Genomic DNA, 21,824 nt, shown 5'->3' with positions numbered 1-21,824 from the left:
TTCTTGAGCTATTTTGTCTTAGAGAGCAATCATATGTTCAGAGTCGCTTAAATCAACTTTCTTTTCCCTTCTCATGCTCACTTTGAACTTCAGCAGGTTGTCTTGATTATTTTATACATGCCTAAATGCATTAGTGCCATGTGATTGGCTGATAAGATATTTGTGTTAATAAGAAGCTGACAAGTATACCTACTGCTGTTTGGCATTATTTAAAAAAAGAGCATTCTGGTAATAAACTAAAATACACAGTGAAAATAAATACTTTATGGCTGGGGAAGAATTCAGTCGTAATATAATGTGGAGCCAGACGGGGGCAATGTTTTACACATCCATCCATTAGAGACAGACCACCATAATCACACATAACACACAATTTAGGATCACCAGTTAAGCTAGCATGCATGTTTTAGAACTGACTGTGGGGAACCAGAATTCCCTGAGTGGATCCATGCAAACACGTTAGAACATGTGAAATAATCTTTAAAATAGTCATTTGTGGACATGAAAACAACAGCATGAGATTGTGAAAACCTTCCTTATATGGTATCAGAAACTTCTAGTGAGTTTTAAAAGTTGTAATATTTTAAATTAAATTTGTAATGAACATTTAGTAACATCATCCTTGACTCCTTTGAAATATAATCTAGTCTGATTTTATAATCATTATCATTATATGTATTATTTGATCTATATCTTTTGATTTATTTGAGCTACCTTACTAAGTCCTGATGTACTAAATAAAGGACATCTTGGGCTTTCCGTTGATATCTGATGTGTTTGGGTGGTCTCTGTTACCTCCAAATAGGAAGGAAATCACAAAAAACGTTTCATGGGAAGATTCTTTTTTCCTGGGTTCTCAGGAGGATATTGATGTTTATTTGTTTGTTCATACAAAAGTAACATTTATTTCTCCCCAAAGAGGGGGGACAAGGTTGCATCAGTCAAAACGTGACAAACAATATAAAATAAAACAAAGTCTTAATAATATATTTAAATTTTAATGTAACTACTGTTTTCGTTGTAAACCTTAAATGTAAATAAATATATTATTTCCAAAGCTTTATTTTTATTCAAGTCAGTTTATAAACAATGCAACACTATCCGACGTTCTCCGTGACGTCACACCCTCTGTGATTGGCTGTGATCGTGATCCCATGTTTTGCTCCGCCCCGACTCTCCTGCCTCCCTAACAACCACCACCGGCCCGACCGTCTGCAAGATCCCTTTTCCGGACAGCTTTAACGGGCAGAAGCAGCGACTTGGTACCCAGGAACCACAGCCGACATACGGTAAGCTGACGTAGGCGCACTGCCGCCGGTGTTTACCCGTTTTAAAAGTAGACTTAGCGAGCTAACGGTACCCGGAATCACCCGCTGGCTGGGGTGGCGAGGCTAATAAGAGCAGCCCGACAGTCATTTGTTCCGGTTAAAATGAAGATTCAAGCGGTGTAAGCGTCGCTAATTCACAGTTACATAGACTGGAAGGATGGTTTATTGGGCCCGCCTGTTCAAAGGTCCCCTGGTTTAGCTTTAGAATGAAGCAGGTAGAGGCCGGTGCCGTGATTCCCCTTCATTTCCGTGTTTTCTCCTGCAGACCCCCCTCCTCCTCTGCCCGGGCTGCCACCGCAGGTGTTCACGCTGTTTTTAAAAAAAACGTTGCCAGCACCTCACGTTTATTTGCATGCGAGGCTGTGGCTGTGCAGCACAGAGAGATTTAAATAATGCAAACCGATCTTCAGCAGCAACAGAGGTGGCTGAATATGAAGTGAGTAACGGCGGTGAGGCGGGGGGAATCCGATGTCCGATAATGGATGCAGGATATACTGTTAAAGCTGGCTAGTTCCCCCATCCCTGAGCTTTGTAGTTAAATCATGAAGGCCTCAAATGACCCTGCAGATGTCATGGGTGTCCAGCATATCCAGGACATCTCCTGGACATGCTGGGTCTCCATTTGAAGCTGCTTCATCCTTCCTCCTCTTCCTTTTGTGTTTTTATATCAGGTTTATGCCTCTGGGGTCAGCTGGAGTCCTGCAGCAGAAACACGGGGCCCTCAGCTCAGGAGCTGGCCCATTTTGGAGCAGTGAGTGCCTCCGCAGTCTCTCAGTAATCCTTTAAGGAGCATTAGCGGGCTAAGTTTGGCGCTGCGACCGCTGGCCAACACGGGCCCTCACCAGCCGCCGTCATGCAGATACCTGACTCCTACAACCAGAAGAACTCGCTCTTCAACGCCATGAACCGCTTCATTGGCGCTGTCAACAACATGGACCAGACAGTGATGTTGCCCAGCCTGCTGCGGGACGTCCCGCTGGACGACAGGGATGACCTGAAGCCGACAGAGAACGGGGATGGTGGGGATGACGGTGGTGGCACAGGTAGCACCAGCCCCACTCACGACAGCGCCTACTTCCAGCCTGATACTGACATGTACAGCTCATACATCCTGCTTAAATCCATCCGCAATGACATCGAGTGGGGCGTCGTGCAAGGCGAGGAGTTGCGGAAGGAGAAGGCGGGTGTGGCCAGCATGGTGGTGGCAGAGGAGGATGACCTGGAGAAGCAGTTTCACTTCCACCTGAATGGACTCCACGCGGTTCTGTCGAAACTGACGCATAAAGCTAACACACTGACGAATCGCTACAAGGAGGAGATCGGCTGCAGAAACTGAGCGCTGAATGTCCTGACGGTTGGCGCTCTATGGGTTTTAGCTCAGTAACTACAAGCGAAGGAAGGAGCATGTGCAGACGCCAGAATTCACTTAAAAGCTTTTTCACAGCCCACAGTGGTGGATATCATTGTGTTAAATTAACTAGCCAGTCCCAAAAACGGTGAATAAAAATATCTGCAGATTGATTGTGTGACTGGAACAATTTGGGCATTTTTTGTCAAATAATGAGAACTACAATTTTAATAACAGTTATTCCTTGTAAGGGTCGTTAAATCATCTTAAATGCCACGTTTTTGTATTCACCGGCAGCTTTTTGGATCTCATTTTGGCACATGCACTGATGCTGACTTCATTCATTATAGCCGATTTATGCTTTGGTCTTTTTGAAGAGACTTGGCAGGGACATCAGTATATGTCACTAAGCACAAAGCTGATTCAAGCTTTAAAATTCTGAATTAAGTCTGGATCTGTGCTACTAAACAGTAAGTCAGTACAGTAATGAATTTGTAGAGAATGTTTTCACATGAAATCAAATCACCTCAAATTAATACGTTTAAGAGATAGATGATGGGTATGCAGGAGAAGGACAAAGGATCTAAAATTGATTAATTTTGAATATTTGGGTGGTTTCATCAGAAGAAATCTGTTGCACTTCTAAACTACTGTAAACAAACATAACCTTAAAAAAACAAACAAACCCTAAACTAAACCATTTTAAATGAAATAGGATCCTGGTATAATCCCTGTGGAATGCCACTGATCCAAAAATCTGTCTCTGATTCCAATAACTCTTTCTTTGGCATACTTTAAACACCTGAATCCACTGTTTGTCTTCTGGATATGACATCTTGTTAAGATTCGGCAGATTAGAGTGTCTCTGCTCTGACCTCCCTACAGCAGTTTGTAGTTAAAGAGCTAAAACATGTTCTTCATGGACTTCCCTTTTTTTTTTTTTTTTTTTTTTTTTTTTTTTTCCCTTGAAGACTTCGTCGAGGCGGTGGGCTGCTTGCATTCTATTTTCAGGGTTGACGTCTGTCCGTTTAAAAGAAACAAAAAAAAAATCTCCTGACATCCTTCATTTCATGCTGCAAATTCCAAACTATGCAAACACACGAGAGCACAAAAGAAGCTGGCTTGACATTTCTGTACAGCTTTAGACGCACAAAAAGGAGAAAATATGAATCCTTAAATTTCCCAATCGTAATAAGAACCCAGTTCTCATGGTGCATGATCGTTCATAACCTGTTAACATCTCCTGACAATCGATTGTAACCAGACCACAAATTCTCAGTTCTTTGGTTTAACTTAAATGTGGAAGTTCTGATATTTTAAAGATGCTACAGTTTGTCCATTTATTAAAGGACTAAAGCACCTTATTTTTAAAATTTTAAGGAGTTTGGCAGAAACCCATTGTTTTTGTCTGGTTTCAGCTGAATAAAAGAGAAGGTGTAATGAATGGTTATTGGCTGATTTTTGAACTGAACTTAAAGAAGCGAATGTTTTGTTTGTCGTCTCAAAGCTTTGTTAATGAATTGAACACTGTGCTTGATGGTCGATGACATGTGAAGGCGTTCTGGAGTCTGTGTGTGTGAAGAATGCTGGGTGTACATATACTGATGTTTATTGGTTTTTCTATTTCTGTCCAGTTTGACCATTAAAAGATTTTGGTGTGTATTTTTGGTCTTTTCGTTCATCAAAACTTACTGACCACATTTGGGGGAAAAAATGGTTTCCGTATTGCTGCAACCATCTACAGCTCCAGACCACGTGTTACCATGACAGCACTAGTGGCATGTCAGCATGCCGAAGAAAGGTGACACTGTGACGTTTTCTGTTCTCATTTCTGTCTCTGCGCTTGAAACAGAGCTTCTTCCTGGAGTTTTTAGAAAAGTGGCAACTGTTGTAGTTTAACCCCAACAATGATCTTTGTCCAACACTAACCCAGCAGTTTTAATGGTAATTAAAAACTGAATCTGCTAAGTTTCAGAGGTAGAGGTGGTTTCAGATGCTTTTTTAAGGGATCATTTTGCATTTCATTATGTTGTGGTTTTGCAGACATGTGACCACTAACCACATGACATTAAGTTATGGTAAATGGTCTATATTTGTATAGCGCTTTTACTAGTCCCCAAGGACCCCAAAACGCTTTACACAACCAGTCATCCACCCATTCACACACACATTCATACACTGGTGATGGCAAGCTACATTGTAGCCACAGCCACCCTGGGGCGCACTGACAGAGGCGAGGCTGCCGGACACTGGCCCACTGACCACCACCAGTGGGCAACGGGTAAAGTGTCTTGCCCAAGGACACAATGACCGAGACTGTCCAAGCCAGGGCTCGAACCGGCAACCTTCCGATTACAAGGCGAACTCCCAAGTTATCATTTGTGATGTGTGACAATCATGGTAACTGAATGATCAAGTAAATAAGGCCCCAGTCACAGGCCCAGAAACCAGTCTGAAACCACTTGTCATGAAGGAATTCATATTATTGTTATTAAGTATTTACCAACTGTTTGCTGATGGTTGATTGCATTCAAAGGGGAAATGATAGCTAAAGCCTCTGTTACACAGTCATGTTAGTGACCACCTGGCACTAGGAACAAATGTCTATTCCCCAACCAGGTGACAAATACCTCCTTATGCTTGGTTTAGTTGTTGGCGTCTTGCAGAGGTCATATTTTGCTTTGAAGTGATGGATTTGTCCACAAACTCCATCCAGCTGCCCTCTGAGCTGTAGTGAAACAAAAAATGTAACGAACTGGAAATGGCGGCCCTTTGCCTCATGCCTTGTGGGCACGACATCACATGAGAAACCTCAGCAGAAAACCCCTTAATAAATGTTTTAGGCGGAATATCTGGGAGCATGTTTCTATGAATGTGGACTCCCAGAAGTGGAGCTCTAGGTAAAGTATTTAGATATCTGGCAGCAGATTTGCCTGTAGAAACCAGAGCTTCTCATGTACGAGGCACATATTCACAGGGCTCACCACAGCAGGTAGCGCCACATGTTTGATTTGGCATATTTATGCCAGATGCCCCGTAAGGATTTGTGTATCCTCCTGGTCTCAAACCTTCATGTGTTAAGGAACATAATATCTTTGAAATAATGCAGGTAGTTTCACAGATATCAAAACAAATGTCCAACTTCATTGTGATATTCCCCATGTATGACACCATACACCAAATCCAGATGGACTTCTTTAGACAATGGAAATTTCTAATAAATAAATAAGTGCATCTTTGCCCTGAAATGTGTTTCCAGGCAAATCTGTGATGGTCAGGTGGGAGGAATTTAATGAGCTGGCATTGAATGACCCAGTTTTATTTAAAGAGCAAGGAAGCTCCAGTAAAAAGACATGTATTTTTAAAGTTCAACAAATATATGACAGTTAAGTGAATGAATAGTTACAATTATGTTTGTTTTTGCTGAGTTTTGCCTAAATTGAGCAGCCCGACCTTCAGGTTTAGGGTTTGACATTATATTAGTCATAACCTATAAGATACAGCAAAGACTGGGGATCTTACAGATGGCTCTAGATGTATTAATAAATAAAAAAAAAAACTAATAAATCTAGGTCATCCACAGCAAATTGGTACAAATTAAAGATATAAGCAACATCTCTCCAAAATCCTAACATATTAAAAATTAACCAGTGCTGATAATCTTTTTCTTCAGATTTTTTGCTTGCTCTAAACTCCAGAAAGGTTCCCATTAATGCCCTGTGTGACAAAGAAAAGCATCAAATACTGTCTTAATCTTTTTTTTTTTTTTTGATCTGTAAAAATGCTGATTAACAGGAAGTCGTCATCGCCGGGTTATTCTGGGTTGTATCAGATCAGCAGGTGAATCTTGTCGATCATTAAATTCATGGAAAGACTAACAGGACATCTGCAGCCAATCACACCTCCATTCACCTGTAATCTTCCATAATCCCTCCGACCTCGGAGCTGAAATGACTAAACTCAGCTGCCAGATAGTTTCCAGCACAGAGGAGTCAGTGAACGCCCCTTCACCCGCCAGAAACCATCTGCTGCTTAGTGTTATGGAGCGATTGTGGCTCAAGAGTTGGCAGTTTGTCTTGTAATCGGAAGGTTGCTGGTTCGAGCCCCGGCTCGGACAGTCTCAGTCGTTGTGTCCTTGGGCAAGACACTTCACCCATTGCCTACTGGTGGTGGTCAGAGGGCCCGGTGGCGCCAGTGTCCGGCAGCCTCGCCTCTGTCAGTGCGCCCCAGGGCGGCTGTGGCTACAATGTAGCTTGCCATCACCAGTGTGTGAATGGGTGGATGACTGAATGTGTAAAGCGCTTTGGGGTCCTTAGGGACTAGTAAAGCGCTATACAAATACAGGCCATTTACCATTTATGTTGATTCATCAGTTATTTATACATAAAGAAAATAATATATAAAGAAGAAAAACTAATTAAGGAACAAATATTAAGAAGAGTAGCCTTATAGAAGGTTAGAAAAGTGACCAAAAAAAATTATTTTAATGTTTTTAAGATGGACCAATTTTATTATATTTTACTATTATATTATTTAATATTATATTATTATATTTTACTATAACAGTATGACAGGTTTGGATAGGAACACTCCCCTTAATTTGTTTGTCTCAATTAGGTAAAATACCATTCAGGTGAATCAGCCATGCAATGAGCACATAATGCCCATCCAAAAGTCACTGAATAGCTCCGTGAAATCACCTGGCCTAAGATGATGTTTGGATAATGTTGGTTTCTGTTTTTACTTCTTCTGGGCCTCAAACAAAACCCATAAATATCAAAACGTTACATTCAAAATGTAGGGTTATTGTCTCAAAATTTTAGGTAATTGTCTCAACACTGTCAAAATTTGGGGTCATTATCTAAAGATTTAGGGTTATCTCAAAATTTGTGTTCACTATTCCAGATTTCAGATAGTTTACTTCAAATTTAGGGTTAGTATGTCAGGATTGTGGGTTATCTCAAAATATTGGGTCATTATCTCTTTTTTTTGTTTGTTTAGATTATCTAAAATGCTTGGTAAATGTTCTAAAAAATTGCCATTTATCTAAAAGGCCTGGGTTACCTCAAAACATGGGGTTAATATCTCAGTATTTTGGGTAAATTATATCAAATTTATAGATCATTTATCCCACATGTCTAAAATTTAGGGTTTTCTCAAGATCTTGGGTGAACATTTCAAATTTTTGAGATAGTTTACCCCAAATTTATGGTATCTCAGAATGTTTGGTTATTATTTGAAAATATTGGGTAAATAGCTCATAATTCTGGGTTATGAAAACCTTTTGGTCATCATCTCAATATTTTGAGTGAATTATCTGAAATTGTTTGGTCAATTGTCATCTCAAAATTTTGAGATTTACCCAATAGTTCTGATTAGTATCTCAAATCTCATTTTAAGATTATTGTCTCAAAATACTGGTCAATTATCTCAAAATAATAATTCACTACTGCATGTTTTTGGTTCACCAGAATTTATCAGGCTTTCTGTGAAGTGCAACCTGGTGGTGGAAAAAAAAGGGATAAAGTTGTTGGGCCATTTCAACAATATAGTTAATGGAAATTTGTCTTGGTGTGCTCACACATACAGCAAAGTCAAGTTTATTTATACAGCACATTTCCAAAGTCCATGATGCAAGTGCTTAACAATGTAAAATGCCACTAAAATAAATAAAATGCACAACAACAATGCAGTAAAATATAGAAAAATTAATTAATAAATAAAATAGTCAATAAAAACAACTAAAACAACAACCACAAAAACCAAAATGTTTAGGTCAATGTGTTTTAAATGCTAGACTATAAAAATGTGTCTTTAGTAAAGGTTTAAAGTGTTTGAGCATTTGTATGATCTAATATTAAGAGGAAGACTATTCCAGAGTCTGGGACCTGCCACAGAGAAGGCTCTGTCACCATGAGATTTCAGTTTAGCGCGTGGAATAGTTAAAGGGTAGTTTTGACCTGGACCTCACGGTTCTTTCTGGAGCATAATTAATTTTAAATAGGAGCTCAGACAGGTAAGAAGGAGTTTGGCCGTTAAGTGATTTAAAAACAAAAAGTAAGATTTTAAATTGGATCCTGTAAGGAACAGGAAGCCAGTGTAGAGAGGCCAACACTGAGGTAATATGCAGCTGCATTTTGGACCAACTGGAGACGATACAGTAAGGCACATAACAGCACAACATGATACAAAACACAAGTGCATGCAACCCTGTCATACTACAGGGGGTGTCCCTATCTTTAAAGTGCTTTTCAGTGCAATGAGTTGCAGTCAAGATTGCAGGAGTGAAAAGCCCATACTGCAGAAGGTACAGTTAATGTTGCAAGTGCATGATGCATATGTATGAGATTCAGGGCATAATACACTCTGACTTCAAAATAAAAGCCCAGAGGGTTTTTTAAAGAAGGCTGCCAGGTAGTAAGACTTACCTATAAAGGGACTGGATTGACGCCCGAAAACAACATGCTTGATCTAAATAAAACAATGTTCTAATTTTTTTTTAAATCTAAAATTGTTTTTTTATACATTTTATTGAAAGTTAAAGTTTCCATTCATTTAATTTATTGCAGTTTGTCCTCTAACAGACTTCAATAAAAATGTCAGCAGGGGGCGCTGTGGTAACACCACTGTATACACACACACACACACACACACACACACACACACACACCTCATATCACTGTGCAGCAGAGTGAGTGTGTGTATGTGTCTGTGTGTGTGTGCGTGTCAGAGTGCCAATTAGTGTTTGGGAGGTTGGGCCCAGAATAATTAACACACACATACACACACCCACACACAAAAACGGTTTTCATTAGTTTGTGTGTAAATGTTTGCGTGCGGAGGAATGAAGGCAAAGTGTGAAAATTAAAGGTCAAAGGTCAGCAGCAGGAGGGGGTGGAGGAGCGTGTTTAAAGTTTTTGTGTGATTGATTGCTGATCAGTGTGTGTGTGTGTGTGTGTGTGTGTGTGTGTGTGTGTGTGTGTGTGTGTATTTGTACTTTAAACCTAATCCCAGCCCTCCTCTTTATGTGTGTGTGTGTGTGTGTGTGTGTGTTTCTTTGTGTGCGTGTCTCCGGCGTTGTCGGTGCTGTCAGGCCTCGTTTCCGTGACGGCCGGCGCTGCAGCTCTGATTATTCACCTGTCACGCCGCTCGCTCTCTCTCCCACACGATGTTTCTCGCCTGCGCGCGTGTGTGTCTCCCTCCTCCCTCTGCGGCTCACTGCTTTGACAGACAGTCGGAGGTTTCCACAGCCTGTACACACACACACACACATGCACACACCACAAATGTCTCTGTTATGACAGCTTTCACACATTTTCTAGGTAAATTTTTTTTAATCACAATCCGACCACCAGGGGGCACCAAAACAAGAACTGTATTGTTACACTAAAAAAAACACCTTTTTTGCCAAGTTAACAGCAAATAATTTATGATAATAAAAAGTAGAAGAATAAAAATTATGTTATTTATTTTACTCAAGTATCTGACCTAACATGACCTTCATGTTTGTAGCTACTGTGGTCAATATTTTTATCATCTTTCTGCCATTATTGGATTGACTGACGGATTAAATCTTTCGGGTCAATTTCCTATTTGTTAATGGGCATCCAAATGTCCAGAGTCAAGCATTGCTTTGTCACTGGCAGATGATCGCTGGTGCCCATCGAAGGTTCTAGGTGGATAAGTAACGTTTTCATTTGTCACTTAACTGTATCCCTTACTCTTATTAGTAGTCACTTAAGTCGCTTTCCTTCAAGCTGAGAAATGTTTACTTCAATTGTTCCACTTTGCATCGCCGGAAATTTCTTCACCTGCTATCTTGTGGAGCTGCTGAACATCATAAACTTTTAATGGTTCACAATCCAGCCTTGACGACCTGGCCAGAGTGTGTCCCAACTCTTGCCCAGTGACAGCTGGGATAGGCTCCATCACCCAGGCGACACTGATAAAGAAAGGAGAAAGAAAAGCAGAAGAGAATGGATGGCCGTATGGATGGATGATCATGGATGATTCATGAGCACAACATCTCTGCTAGTCACTTCCTGTGTGGACTTCCTTTTAGATTGTGTTTCTTCAAGCTAACATTACTTTAATTGCTAAGAGGAGAATGAAACACAAATATAGCTTGACATCACCCATTGGTTAGAGAAGCCCCAATCTGAAGCCTCAAAAATGAATTTGATCACCTCTGCCTAGTTTGCAGTCAAGTGACCACTAATGACATTAATTTATCCACCTTTTTGGGCGTATGACAATGTAAAGTCAATCCAGATCTGATCCATGACTGTTTGCTATGTGGTTGCTGGAGACTGATGAGAGTTAGATAGTGACTGATCAGTGAGAACCTGGTAACCTCTGCCTCCTATGGAAAAATTTGTATTCCCCGAATGGTTGGTGAATGTCTTCTGGCAAACACTTTGGTTGTTAGCAGATTGCCGTGGTTGTCTGTGCTTTCCACTGAAGACGGCTACTTTAGTGAAACACGAAAATGGAGAACATTTGCCTTCAAAGTCTAAAGTAAGTATGTAAGTAGTGGCACAATTTTACTCTGGTTGCCAGCAGAATTATTTTAAGTTTTAGTACCATTTGGCTAATAGTCAGCAAGTGCTTGCAGACAAATCACTCTCTGCCAGACAAACTATGGGAAACTGACAACCAAAAAGGGAGTGGCAAGTGTAACCTTTGTTTTTTTTAACCATGGGTAGCTTGTGTTCAAAATAGTTCACAGTCACTTTCTGTTATTTAGGCGAGAGTCTGTTTGTTGACTAACATTAGTAAACATTAGTTAATGTTCCACTTGTTTTTGGCTTGTTATTGTTTGTTTTTTTTTTTTGTTTTTTATTATATTTTATTTTCAGATGTTACAGACGGGACAGACATGAGTGAGGGATAGGAAAGGGAGAAAGAAAGAGGAAGGAAAGGAAAAACAGAAGGGGAGAGGGACAGTGAGAAAGGGGGGGAGAAAAAAAATAAAAATCTCTTGGATCACCTGTTGAGAGAGGAATAGAAAACAAGCAAAAAAGACAAAAAAAACAAAACAAAGCAACATACTAAACACAACACCACCGCATTAATCTAGCTAAGTGTAAACAGCAGTAAATACTAAATATTCAATGTTGTTGTGCAGCACGCAGGACAGATGTGCCTCGAAGTAGCAGCCAAGAAAGGTGTAATTTGGGTCTACGAGCAGTGAACACCCGTGTGCATACCTGTGTGGATCAGCGCACTTGTATTCCAAAGGTTTCTCCATGTAACGATCTGCTAGGGAGTGTGGGGGGGGCACAGCCCTGTCCTCCAGGGCGTGAAGCAGGTATGGAGGAGATCAAAACTCCAGACATCCAGAGGCCCCCAGAACACAAGAGACCAAGGAAGACCAACAGAGGGGCAGCCGCGCCACTGTTCCAGTAAGAGCTGAGGAGAGTCCCAGATGAGGGTTCACTCAGCAGCCGCGGAGCAGAAGCCAGGGGGAGTTGCAGTGACGCGCCCATGAGCTCCGCCGGCCGCCAGCTGTTCCTGAGTGACCGAAGGGGCCCGAGCGAGCCCCAGGCTCCAGACCCCGATAAGCAGCCGCCAAGGAGTGAGCCGGTGTGTACCTGGACGCCCACCCCCAGACACAAAGAACCACCAACGCACCGACACCTGAGGGAGTCCGCCACCGGCAGGGGAAGTGGTGGTGGGTGGAGATAGGCCTCCAAACCTTGGAGGACCTGAGGTGTCCCCAGAGAGGTGGCGCCTGACACCCAACCTGACATATAGACACAGACATACAGGCACACACAGACACAAACATCCATTCCCACCCTCATGCTCTCATATGCACTTACTCCACACTCAACCAACGTGGAGACAGACATAAAGAGACGCTGTACACACGATCACACTCCCCAAGCGTACTCTACAAACCGGGTCTAGGTACCCTTGCCCCTGGAGGGGGGAACTGCACCCAGGCCCAGGTGGTGTTACCCTTTTCCCTGCGGTGGGGAGAGGCAGACCACCCCACCCCGACTCCGTAGCAGCAGGGAGGCCCCACACTCCAGACCGCAGTCGGACGGCCAACTCCTCCTCCTAGCCCTCCCGTCCAGCAGGCCGCAGAGAATGGGGGTGAGAGAAGACTCCAAACCTCCCTCCACCCGCTCATTGTAGTGTTGATGCATGTGTGTTCTAAAGTGCAATTAAAACCCAGGAGGGCATGGAGCTACCTGCCAAGGAGCAGCAGGTAAGCGCATAGTCCCTCCTGATAGCCCTCAATGTCTACGTGTATTTAAAATTGAGAGGTGGGCAACGACGCCAGGGGTGAGGTGTACACCCTGATGGTAATTTGGACTCCGTGATTGTGCCCACCCCCAAGATCCTATATGTATGTGTAATGAGAGTGTGAGTAATGTGAATGTCTAAGTTGTGGGATAAAATTGAGGCAGAGGCAGCCAGAAGGGGACAGAGGGGGGGGGGGGGGGGGTAGCCTCCTCTGCAACCTGGTGACATACCCCTACTCCAAGGCCCTGCATGTGTGGGTGGTTGTGGTGGAGCGGGAAGAGGGAGGCAGCTGGAGATGGGGAGGGAAGGAAGGGAGGGGCAGGTAACCCCTCCCTGGGGCCAGCTCCCTGACCCCAGTAGGCACTCCCACACTCCGCGACCCGCCAGGGAAAGGGGGCCCAGGCCCATCCAGACCGGGGCCCAGTGCAGCAGCGCCCCCCGGCCCCACAGAGCCCGGGACAGTCCACCCAACCCCACCACAGAGAAAACTGCACCCACCCCACCATCCACTCATCTTCCAGACTACATAAGACAGTAAACGCCCAGGCTGAGATCTTCCTCCACCTCTCCTGTATCTCCCCCTCCTGCAGAGAGAGTTCCTGAAGAGAGGAAAGCTCCTGCAAGATGTGACCATCTCCCCCACCAGTTGAAGGGCCCCCCAGGTGGCTCGACACACCGGTGGCACCCTGCTCCAGGGCTGGGCCCCCATGCACCCACCCGCCCACAACCCCGGCAACACACCAACCAGGACCCAAGCCCCCGAGGCCCGGCCCGGGCCCCAGCCCAGAGACGGAGCGCCCCCAGAACCTCACGCACATCCCGGACCCACCCAGGGCCAGCCAGGCTACCAGGTCAGTAACCCACGTCCGTCAGCACAGACCCTCCCCTAGCCCCGCTGCACGCAGCCGCGAGGACACAGTCACCTGAGAGCCAACAGAGCCCCCAACCGGACATGACCGCTACCCCGGGTTGAGCCCCCCAAGGAAGATGCCTCCGGGGAACCCCCCGACGCCCTAAGCCTGTCCCTACCCCCACACCAATCACAACAGTGAATTGAGAGGTGGCTTGTTATTGTTGCCGCATCCATTTCTGCTCACCATTATGGATGTGGCTCATTACCGGTGGTGCAAGAGAAGAAGTCAAAACTGGAAATAATGTAATTGCATTTGAGTTTTTTTTTCCACAAACTGGATTTTTTTTTCCAACCGTTGTAACATTTCTATCATGTATGATGTCAGATATCGACATTGTCAAAGCAACATCAGTGCGTCAAGTCGTAAAATCTGTGTACCACAAGTGTATGATTGAATCTCTTCAAGTTGGCAATTTCATGCAAACTGTGCAAACTTTTAATAGTGCAGTAGTATAGTAGCTACAGCCTTGTCTTTATACAGTAATATCACAGAAATACAAACAGCTGAGTTGAGTCCCATGTGGCAAAAAGGGATGATGAGTTGCTTTCATCTGAGTTACATTGATAAGCTGCGATCAGATTGATTGCAATGTGTTGGCATTTACAAATTAGACTGCAATTATTTGCACACCTTCAACAATCTGTCTGAGACTGAGCTGTAGTCAGTGTGAATCAGACCGTGATTGTTTGCAGACAGGTTGCCTCCTATCAAGCAACCTGTGCTAGTGTGTTACAAAAGTGGTCGCCCAGAGCTTCAGAGTGTTGCTCACTGAACTGTGGGATGAACAGGTGCAACTGGTTGGCTAATGCAGCGGTCCCCAACCCCCGGGCCTCGGACCGGTACCGGTCCGTGAGTCGTTTGGTGACCGGGCTACGAGAGTTGAGGCTCAGGTGTGAAATGTATAGTTTAAGGTTTTTATCGGTTTCCAGCGTTATTTTGTTATCGTTTTTATCGTTAACTCTGTTTTCCTGGGTCTTTTCACGTGTGTTATAAATAAATCTTCTTTTTTTCGGTACCGGTACTAGTTTTGTTTTGTTGTATTTATCCGTGACACCTTAAAGGCCGGTCCGTGAAAATATTGTCGGGCATAAACCGGTCCGTGGCGCAAAATGCAATGAATTTCAATGCAAAAACAAGGCATCCACCAATTTCCCCTAGTTGCAAAGAGGTTGCTGTCCTATTTTGACTCTAGAGGGACTGAGCCATTAGAGGCAACACAGAGTTTGATCAGCCCCTCTTAACCTTTCCTTCAGTCTGTTTTCCATCTTCTTGTTTCAGTTCTTTCTCCTTCTATCTCTGCTGTATCCTGTTGGCTCCTCCTGAAAGCACACACTCAAACATGCACACAGTGCCTGTCAGTTGCTGCACTGGGGGAAATTTGCAGCACGGCGATCAATTTGTCACACAGAATGTGTGTGATTTATGCGACCCTGTAGACATCCATTAGCCTCCGTCTCTTTCTGTTTCCCTCCGCTCGTCCTTTCTTCTCGACTCTTTTCCATTTCTTTCCATCACCCCCTCTCTCTCTGCTACTGTTTCTCATGCCATCATCAGCGGCGATTAGATGCAAAATGAAATGAGCAGCAGAAGATCATAAAAACATGAAAAAAGAACAGCAGATTTTCACAGTTACAGCAAAGTGAAGTTTGCATGGAGAGTCGACACTGACATCATGCCGCAGCTCGTGTAGCACATGAAATCTGATAACACGTTCATCGCACAGAGAAACCCACTCCAAACACAAATCCTTAAAAGCAGGATGTAAATGTACACAATAAACTGATGGCCACATTAGTCTCATCATATTTGTTTTAAAACACCAAGATAGTGGTGGCAATATTTGACTTGAAGCTTTGTGACGGAAGTTTACTATCCAGTTAGTGAGATCACAGTACTTACATCCACATCCAGACCACATCCTCTGGTTGCTTTGGGAAGAATGTGCATTTCGTGAGTGGTTACTTACTGTTTCTAGGTAAAATCGGTAACTGAAAGGATGCTGCATCAATCCTTGCAATTAATTTTTCTAATAGATTCCCACAATTGCTCATGGTTTGCTTGGAAGATGCCAACTTGTCTGTGTAAAGTAGTCAGACTTGAACGTCAAGGAAGGTGGTAGGGAAGCAGACTATGCAGACATTGCTGAAAATGATGACGTCCGAAGCCTCGCTGCCCGGCTGTACCACGTGACTGGTTCATGAAGCGGTTCGAACTTTGCCGCAAATAATCATTTTCCATACTGCCAGCATAAATATACACAGTATACTGCCATCACTACACTATAGGTGTTTTACACACTCCTTTTGTTGTTGACATTTACAGGCTGTGTGCAAAATGCCACACTCTTCAAATTCATGCCAGCTATTATTTTTACGTCCAGTAGGTGTCCTGCTAGAGCAAATGAAGCTTCATGAAGCTTCGCGTTGGGGTGAACCAATTGGATGAAAAGCTTCAGTGCTTCATGGGGCTTCATCTGCCCATCACTAATTTTAGGTTTCCAAGGTGAGCAATTTATTTACAGTGAACTTAATTTAATGTATAACTTAACAAAACTTCCCCCAAATCAATTCAATTAACAAAAGTCAACATAACATGGCTCTGGTGACACAGCTCTCCTCTCTTCTCCTGCATCTGGTAGAGACTGGCTTTAAATAGGGCCATCAATTTCCCTCCAATTGCCCAGCCAGTACCACTCACTCAACTGAGGGATCTAAAACTCTACACAGATTATCTAAAAACACAAAACCTCTACACACTTCTAACATGCACATTTACACAACTAAATGGCAGTATTAACAAAAGGAAAAACATTCAACAAATCTCTTTAAACATTAACACAGACAAAAGGAAGCATCTCTCTGGAAAAAGAAACCCCTCCACTTGGTTTGACCTGATGATGTCATGTATGACATGATCAGGACTTTAAAATGAGGAAATGCCAGGCGGGCGTTTCCCCACACCTGACACTCATGATGACTGAAAAGACAAACAGCGTAAGTATGAACAAATGACTTAATCTGTAACATAATAAAGTATAAAGAAACATAACTTAGTATTTGTCTTAATTTGCAGAATGTTTGATTTGCCGGCAACTAGTGATGGGCAGATGAAGCCCCATGAAGCACTGGAGCTTTTCATCCAATTGGTTCACCCCAACGCGAAGCTTCATGAAGCTTCATTTGCTCTAGCAGGACACCTACTGGACGTAAAAATAATAGCTGGCATGAATTTGAAGAGTGTGGCATTTTGCACACAGCCTGTAAATGTCAACTTGACAAATAGCAAATCATAGCAAATACCTAGAAACAGAATAATGTGTACAATGTGCAAAAAAAAGGTAAACACATATGGGACAAATGGAGAGAATTGCAACTGCTTCTCCACTTTGTCACAGTCTGCAAATAGTTGCCAACTGAAACTGAAAAGTGCAAAACGTCAGTATAAAAGTTAAGCCTCACTGATGCGGCCAACACATTTCAAAGGCACAACTTTTATTTTGAAGGTTAGCTTTTAACAGTTTGTATTACTGCCTGGCAAGTAGTTAACAAGTCAGCAGACAAGTTGGGATCTTCCATACAATCTATGGGCAACTGCAGCAACTTGCTAATGATAAATTCAAATTCAAATTCAAATTTTATTTGTCACGTACACAGTCATACACAGTACGATATGTAGTGAAATGCTTGGACAACTGCTCGTGACCTAAAGAGAACAAAAAAGGAAAAGGCTATGAATAAGATAGGAAATAAATATGAAAAATTAAAAAGGGTAAATTTAACTAGGAAGGAATAAAATATAAATTAAGGTTAAAAATGAAATAACTGTACAACACAAATTAGAATGAAGGGTAAATTTAACTGGGAAGAATAAGATAAAGATAAATATATAAATTAAAGTTGAAAATAAAATAACTGTACAACAAAATACACAATACACAATATAGAACTATATAAGAATGTATGAAGAAATCTAAATCTAAATAAATATATACACAATAACAGCAGCTGTACAAGTATTAACCGGAAATGAAGAATATAGTGACCAGTGTTGTGCAAAACCAAAGTCCAGAAAGTCCAGTGTGTGTGTAAGAACCATATGTGTGGGTCAGTACTGTGTGGTGGTGTGATTGAGAGACCGTATCGCCTGCGGGAAGAAGCTCCTCCTCAGTCTCTCTGTGTTGGTCTTCAGGGAGCGGAATCGCTTTCCTGACCTCAACAGAGAGAACAGTCTGTTGTTGGGATGGCTGAGGTCCTTCACGATCTTCCTGGCCTTGGTCCAGCACCGCCTGCTGTAGATTGAGTGCAGGTCAGGGAGCTCGGAGCGGATGGTGCGCTCAGCTGACCGCACAACCCTCTGTAGAGCTCGTCTGTCCTGCATGGTGCTGTTCCCGAACCAGGTTAAGATGTTTCCCGCCAGGATGCTCTCTATGGTGCACGAGTAAAAGTTCCTGAGCACCTTGGAGGGCAGTTGGAAGTCTCTCAAGCGTCTGAGGTGGTAGAGACGCTGTCGGGCCTTTTTCACCACGGTGTTGATGTGACAGGACCATGACAGGTCCTGCGTGATGTGAACTCCGAGGTATTTGAAGCTGTCCACTCTCTCCACTGGGCACTCGTTGATGACGGGGGTCTGGTAGTTCCTCTCCTGCTTAGTGCTGAAGTCCACTATCAGCTCCTTTGTCTTACTGACGTTTAGAAGGAGGTTGTTCCTCTGGCACCAGTTCTCCAGATTCCTAATCTCCTTCAGGTAGGCCGTCTCGTTGTTATCAGAGATCAGGCCCACCACGACGGTGTCGTCAGCAAACTTGATGATGGTGGTGGAGCTGGTAGTGGCCACACAGTCATATGTGTACAAAGAGTACAGCAGGGGGCTCAGAACACACCCCTGGGGGGCTCCAGTGCTGAGAGTGGTGGAGGCTGAGACATGTCCGCCCATCCTTACTGCCTGTGGTCTGCCAGTTAGGAAGTTGGAGATCCACTGACACATAGATGAGCTGAGTCCCAGATGCTCCAGCTTGGTGGTGAGTGTGGAGGGAATTATGGTGTTAAATGCAGAGCTGTAGTCTATGAAGAGCATTTTAACATAATTCCCCCTTCTAGTGTCCAAGTGAGTGAGTGATGTGTGGAGGAGATGAGAGATGGCATCGTCTGTGGAACGATTTGGACGGTAAGCAAACTGTAGTGGGTCCAGTGTGTCTGGTAGTGAAGAAATGATGAAGTCTCTGACCAGGCGTTCAAAGCACTTCATCACTACTGAGGTGAGGGCTACAGGGCGATAGTCATTGAGAGAAGCAGGGTGGGGTTTCTTCGGGACAGGAACAATGATGGACTCTTTGAAGCATGTGGGGATCACCGACTGAGATAAAGAGATGTTGAATATCTCAGTAAACACAGGAGCTAGCTGGTATGCGCAGTCTCTTAGGATACGACCTGGGATGCCGTCTGGTCCTGCTGCTTTCCTGGTGTTCAAAGTAATCAAAAGTTTTTTGGTCAATTTTTACAATTTCACCTGGCTCCTAGATCATTACCATTACACGATGTTCACCGACTTCAGTGTTATCGTTGGTGTCTCAAAGTGATCAGGTCTAGAATCAAACTTTTTATCATTTTTGTGGTGACAGATTGAAGCGACTGTAAGTGACAGTGAAGGATACCAGCTTACAGAGTTACCCAAGCAACATGAACCAGAGACCCCCACATGACAATGCATTGTATGCTGAGTGAATTGCTTCATGAGTGGACGCCCGAAACAAAGAAGAGTTTAACCGCCAGGCTAAAACTGGGGTCAGTGTCAGCATAGATTGTCCGTTTTTGGGGATTAAATCCAGCTGTTGGAAAACATACATTCATGTATCAGTAAAGTAACCTGATAGAGCAGGGCAGCCTGTGGATGACTCATTAATGATTTGGTCGATGCTAGCACGTACACGGAGAGCAAATATCTGATGCGGCGTCATTAATAATGATTTATGATGGTTATGCAGAGAACCTTTAAATTCTTTCTCTCCGTCTCACCAACTAGTCCAATGTGCATTTCTATAAGGAGATGGAAAAAGGTAAGAGTGTGTGTGTGTGTGTTTGTGAGTGTGTGCGTGTGCAGAGTGATGCATGGTGGGAAATCGTTTAGCGCCCTCGCCGGTCCTCGGCGACAGCCCTCGGCGACGGGATGAGAAACGAGGCGGCAACGAGGATGTAATTTGAGAAGGAGAGAACGAGGGGGAGGAAGGAGTGACAGATCGGAGGACGAGAAGGAGGAGGAGGGGAGGAGGGGTGAGGGTGATGGAGAGAGGGATGAGGGAGAGGAAGAGGAAGGAGAGGAGGGTATAGTGAGTGACAGAGGAGACGGGGGCGGGAGAGGACAAAGGGACGGTGAATGACAGAACGAGGAGACGGAGGAGGAAGGCGGGAGGAGGGAGTGACAGATCGGGGAGCTCTCGCTCTGCCTCTCTCCCCCTCTCTTTCTCTGTTGAGGCGTAAACGAGGCGAGTGCGTCGTTTCTCCTTCGAGCCAATTTGAATAATGAGGCAGTCTAATTTCCCTCTCTCTCTCTCTCTCACAACACACACACACACACACACACACACACACACACACACACACACACACTTTTAGCCTTCCATGTGACGCCCTGATTGCCTGTGTGTGTGTGTGTGTGTGTGTGTGTGTGTGTGTGTGTGTGTGCTAATGCGCGCACACGGATGTTTTTTTTCCTCTGCAGCTGCGGGCGAAGCTCGGCTCTATTTTTCTCTTCCAGCCAGCAGCCGGCACACAGAAAAAGAAAACCCACCAGCAGGAGCAATAAATCCTGCAGGTTTGCTTAAAATACCACCTGCGACGCCTTAATGCAGCATAGCTAGGGGGCGCTACAGCGTGAAACTGTCATGTATTTAATGTTGCATGAGAGTAGCACAGCTCATTTGAATCTAAACTGTTTACAGGGTGAATAAACAAAAAAAGAAAAATGCTAACATGAGCGGAACCTTGCAAAACACAGGACATTTTTTACAAAACGTCCACTAAAACATTGTTGCACAAAGTCTGTTGTTAGCATTTTTATGAGTACTGATCGATGAGCTCCAGTTGACTTCATGTTAATAAATTTGCACGAAACCTGTAGCACAGCAGAGGGCGCTGGTCCTTACTCTCTAGCTACAAATCCTTCTGCAAACATATGCCGTACCTGGCGTGCACCTCCATAGAAATGAAAGTACATGTCGTTCTGTACCTCCTACAGTGCTTGAACTGCCCATATTTCTTAAATTGACTACTAGATAACTTGGAGAGAGAAACTCCACCACCAAACTATTGTTTTGACCATGAAATCACAGAGCAACACAAGCACACTGACAGTGGCACTGGCCATGTGCACAGGCTACATCCTAGGTGCTATGATCGAGGTTTCATTAATCAGGCAACGATTATGTGTACGAACTGAAAGAAACAGTTCCCCTTTAGTTTTTCCTACAGAAAAGCTGGTTTTGACCATAAAACACTGTTTGTAATACATGATGATTGGCCGGTTAAAGATTTAGGACAGTCAGGACATGCTCTCTTGATTGGCGTCCATTTAGAAACGATAACTCCATAAGGCGTTCGGAGTGTTGTTAAAGCCCAGAATTAACCTCTGTCGAGTGAAACCCTGGGAATACACAAAGTAGACATCTTTGACAACAGGACTTCGGTGCAGTTTTGTTCCGTCCCTTTTCTTTTGAAAATTGCACAGATACGGCAAACTGTTCATGTGTCCAACTTCCTACTATCCTCACCTAGTCTGTGGATTGTAACATAAAAAATATACCTGCTGTTATTGTAAGTGATCTAGAGTGACAGGTGCTGCAGCATTGCATGCTGGTGATCCTGCATTGTTTTTGAGTGGGTGTGGTCAGCACTGGAGCTGGAAAGGAGGATAAGAATTCCCAGGTTGCAAAGCAGCTGGTTGGGGTGGTTAAATATTAGGCCATCAGGAGGCTCTTGCTTGCATGCC

General features: G+C 43.7%; 1 protein-coding gene across 1 annotated transcript; it reads left to right on the top strand.

Annotated features, from left to right (window-relative positions):
• Positions 1-1,113: 1,113 nt before the first annotated feature.
• On the top strand, positions 1,114-3,415 carry LOC113015552 (mid1-interacting protein 1-B-like). The gene is made up of 2 exons (XM_026157560.1): positions 1,114-1,289; positions 2,000-3,415. The coding sequence occupies exon 2, from the start codon at positions 2,182-2,184 to the stop codon at positions 2,662-2,664; it is 483 nt and encodes a 160-aa protein (XP_026013345.1). The 5' UTR covers positions 1,114-1,289; positions 2,000-2,181; the 3' UTR covers positions 2,665-3,415.
• Positions 3,416-21,824: the final 18,409 nt, after the last annotated feature.

The sequence above is a fragment of the Astatotilapia calliptera genome, chromosome 23, assembly GCF_900246225.1.
Source record: "Astatotilapia calliptera chromosome 23, fAstCal1.2, whole genome shotgun sequence".
Taxonomy (NCBI): Eukaryota; Metazoa; Chordata; class Actinopteri; order Cichliformes; family Cichlidae; genus Astatotilapia; species Astatotilapia calliptera.
The sequence above is the reverse complement of the archived record's forward strand: the minus strand, read 5'-3'. Positions and strand labels throughout refer to the sequence as shown.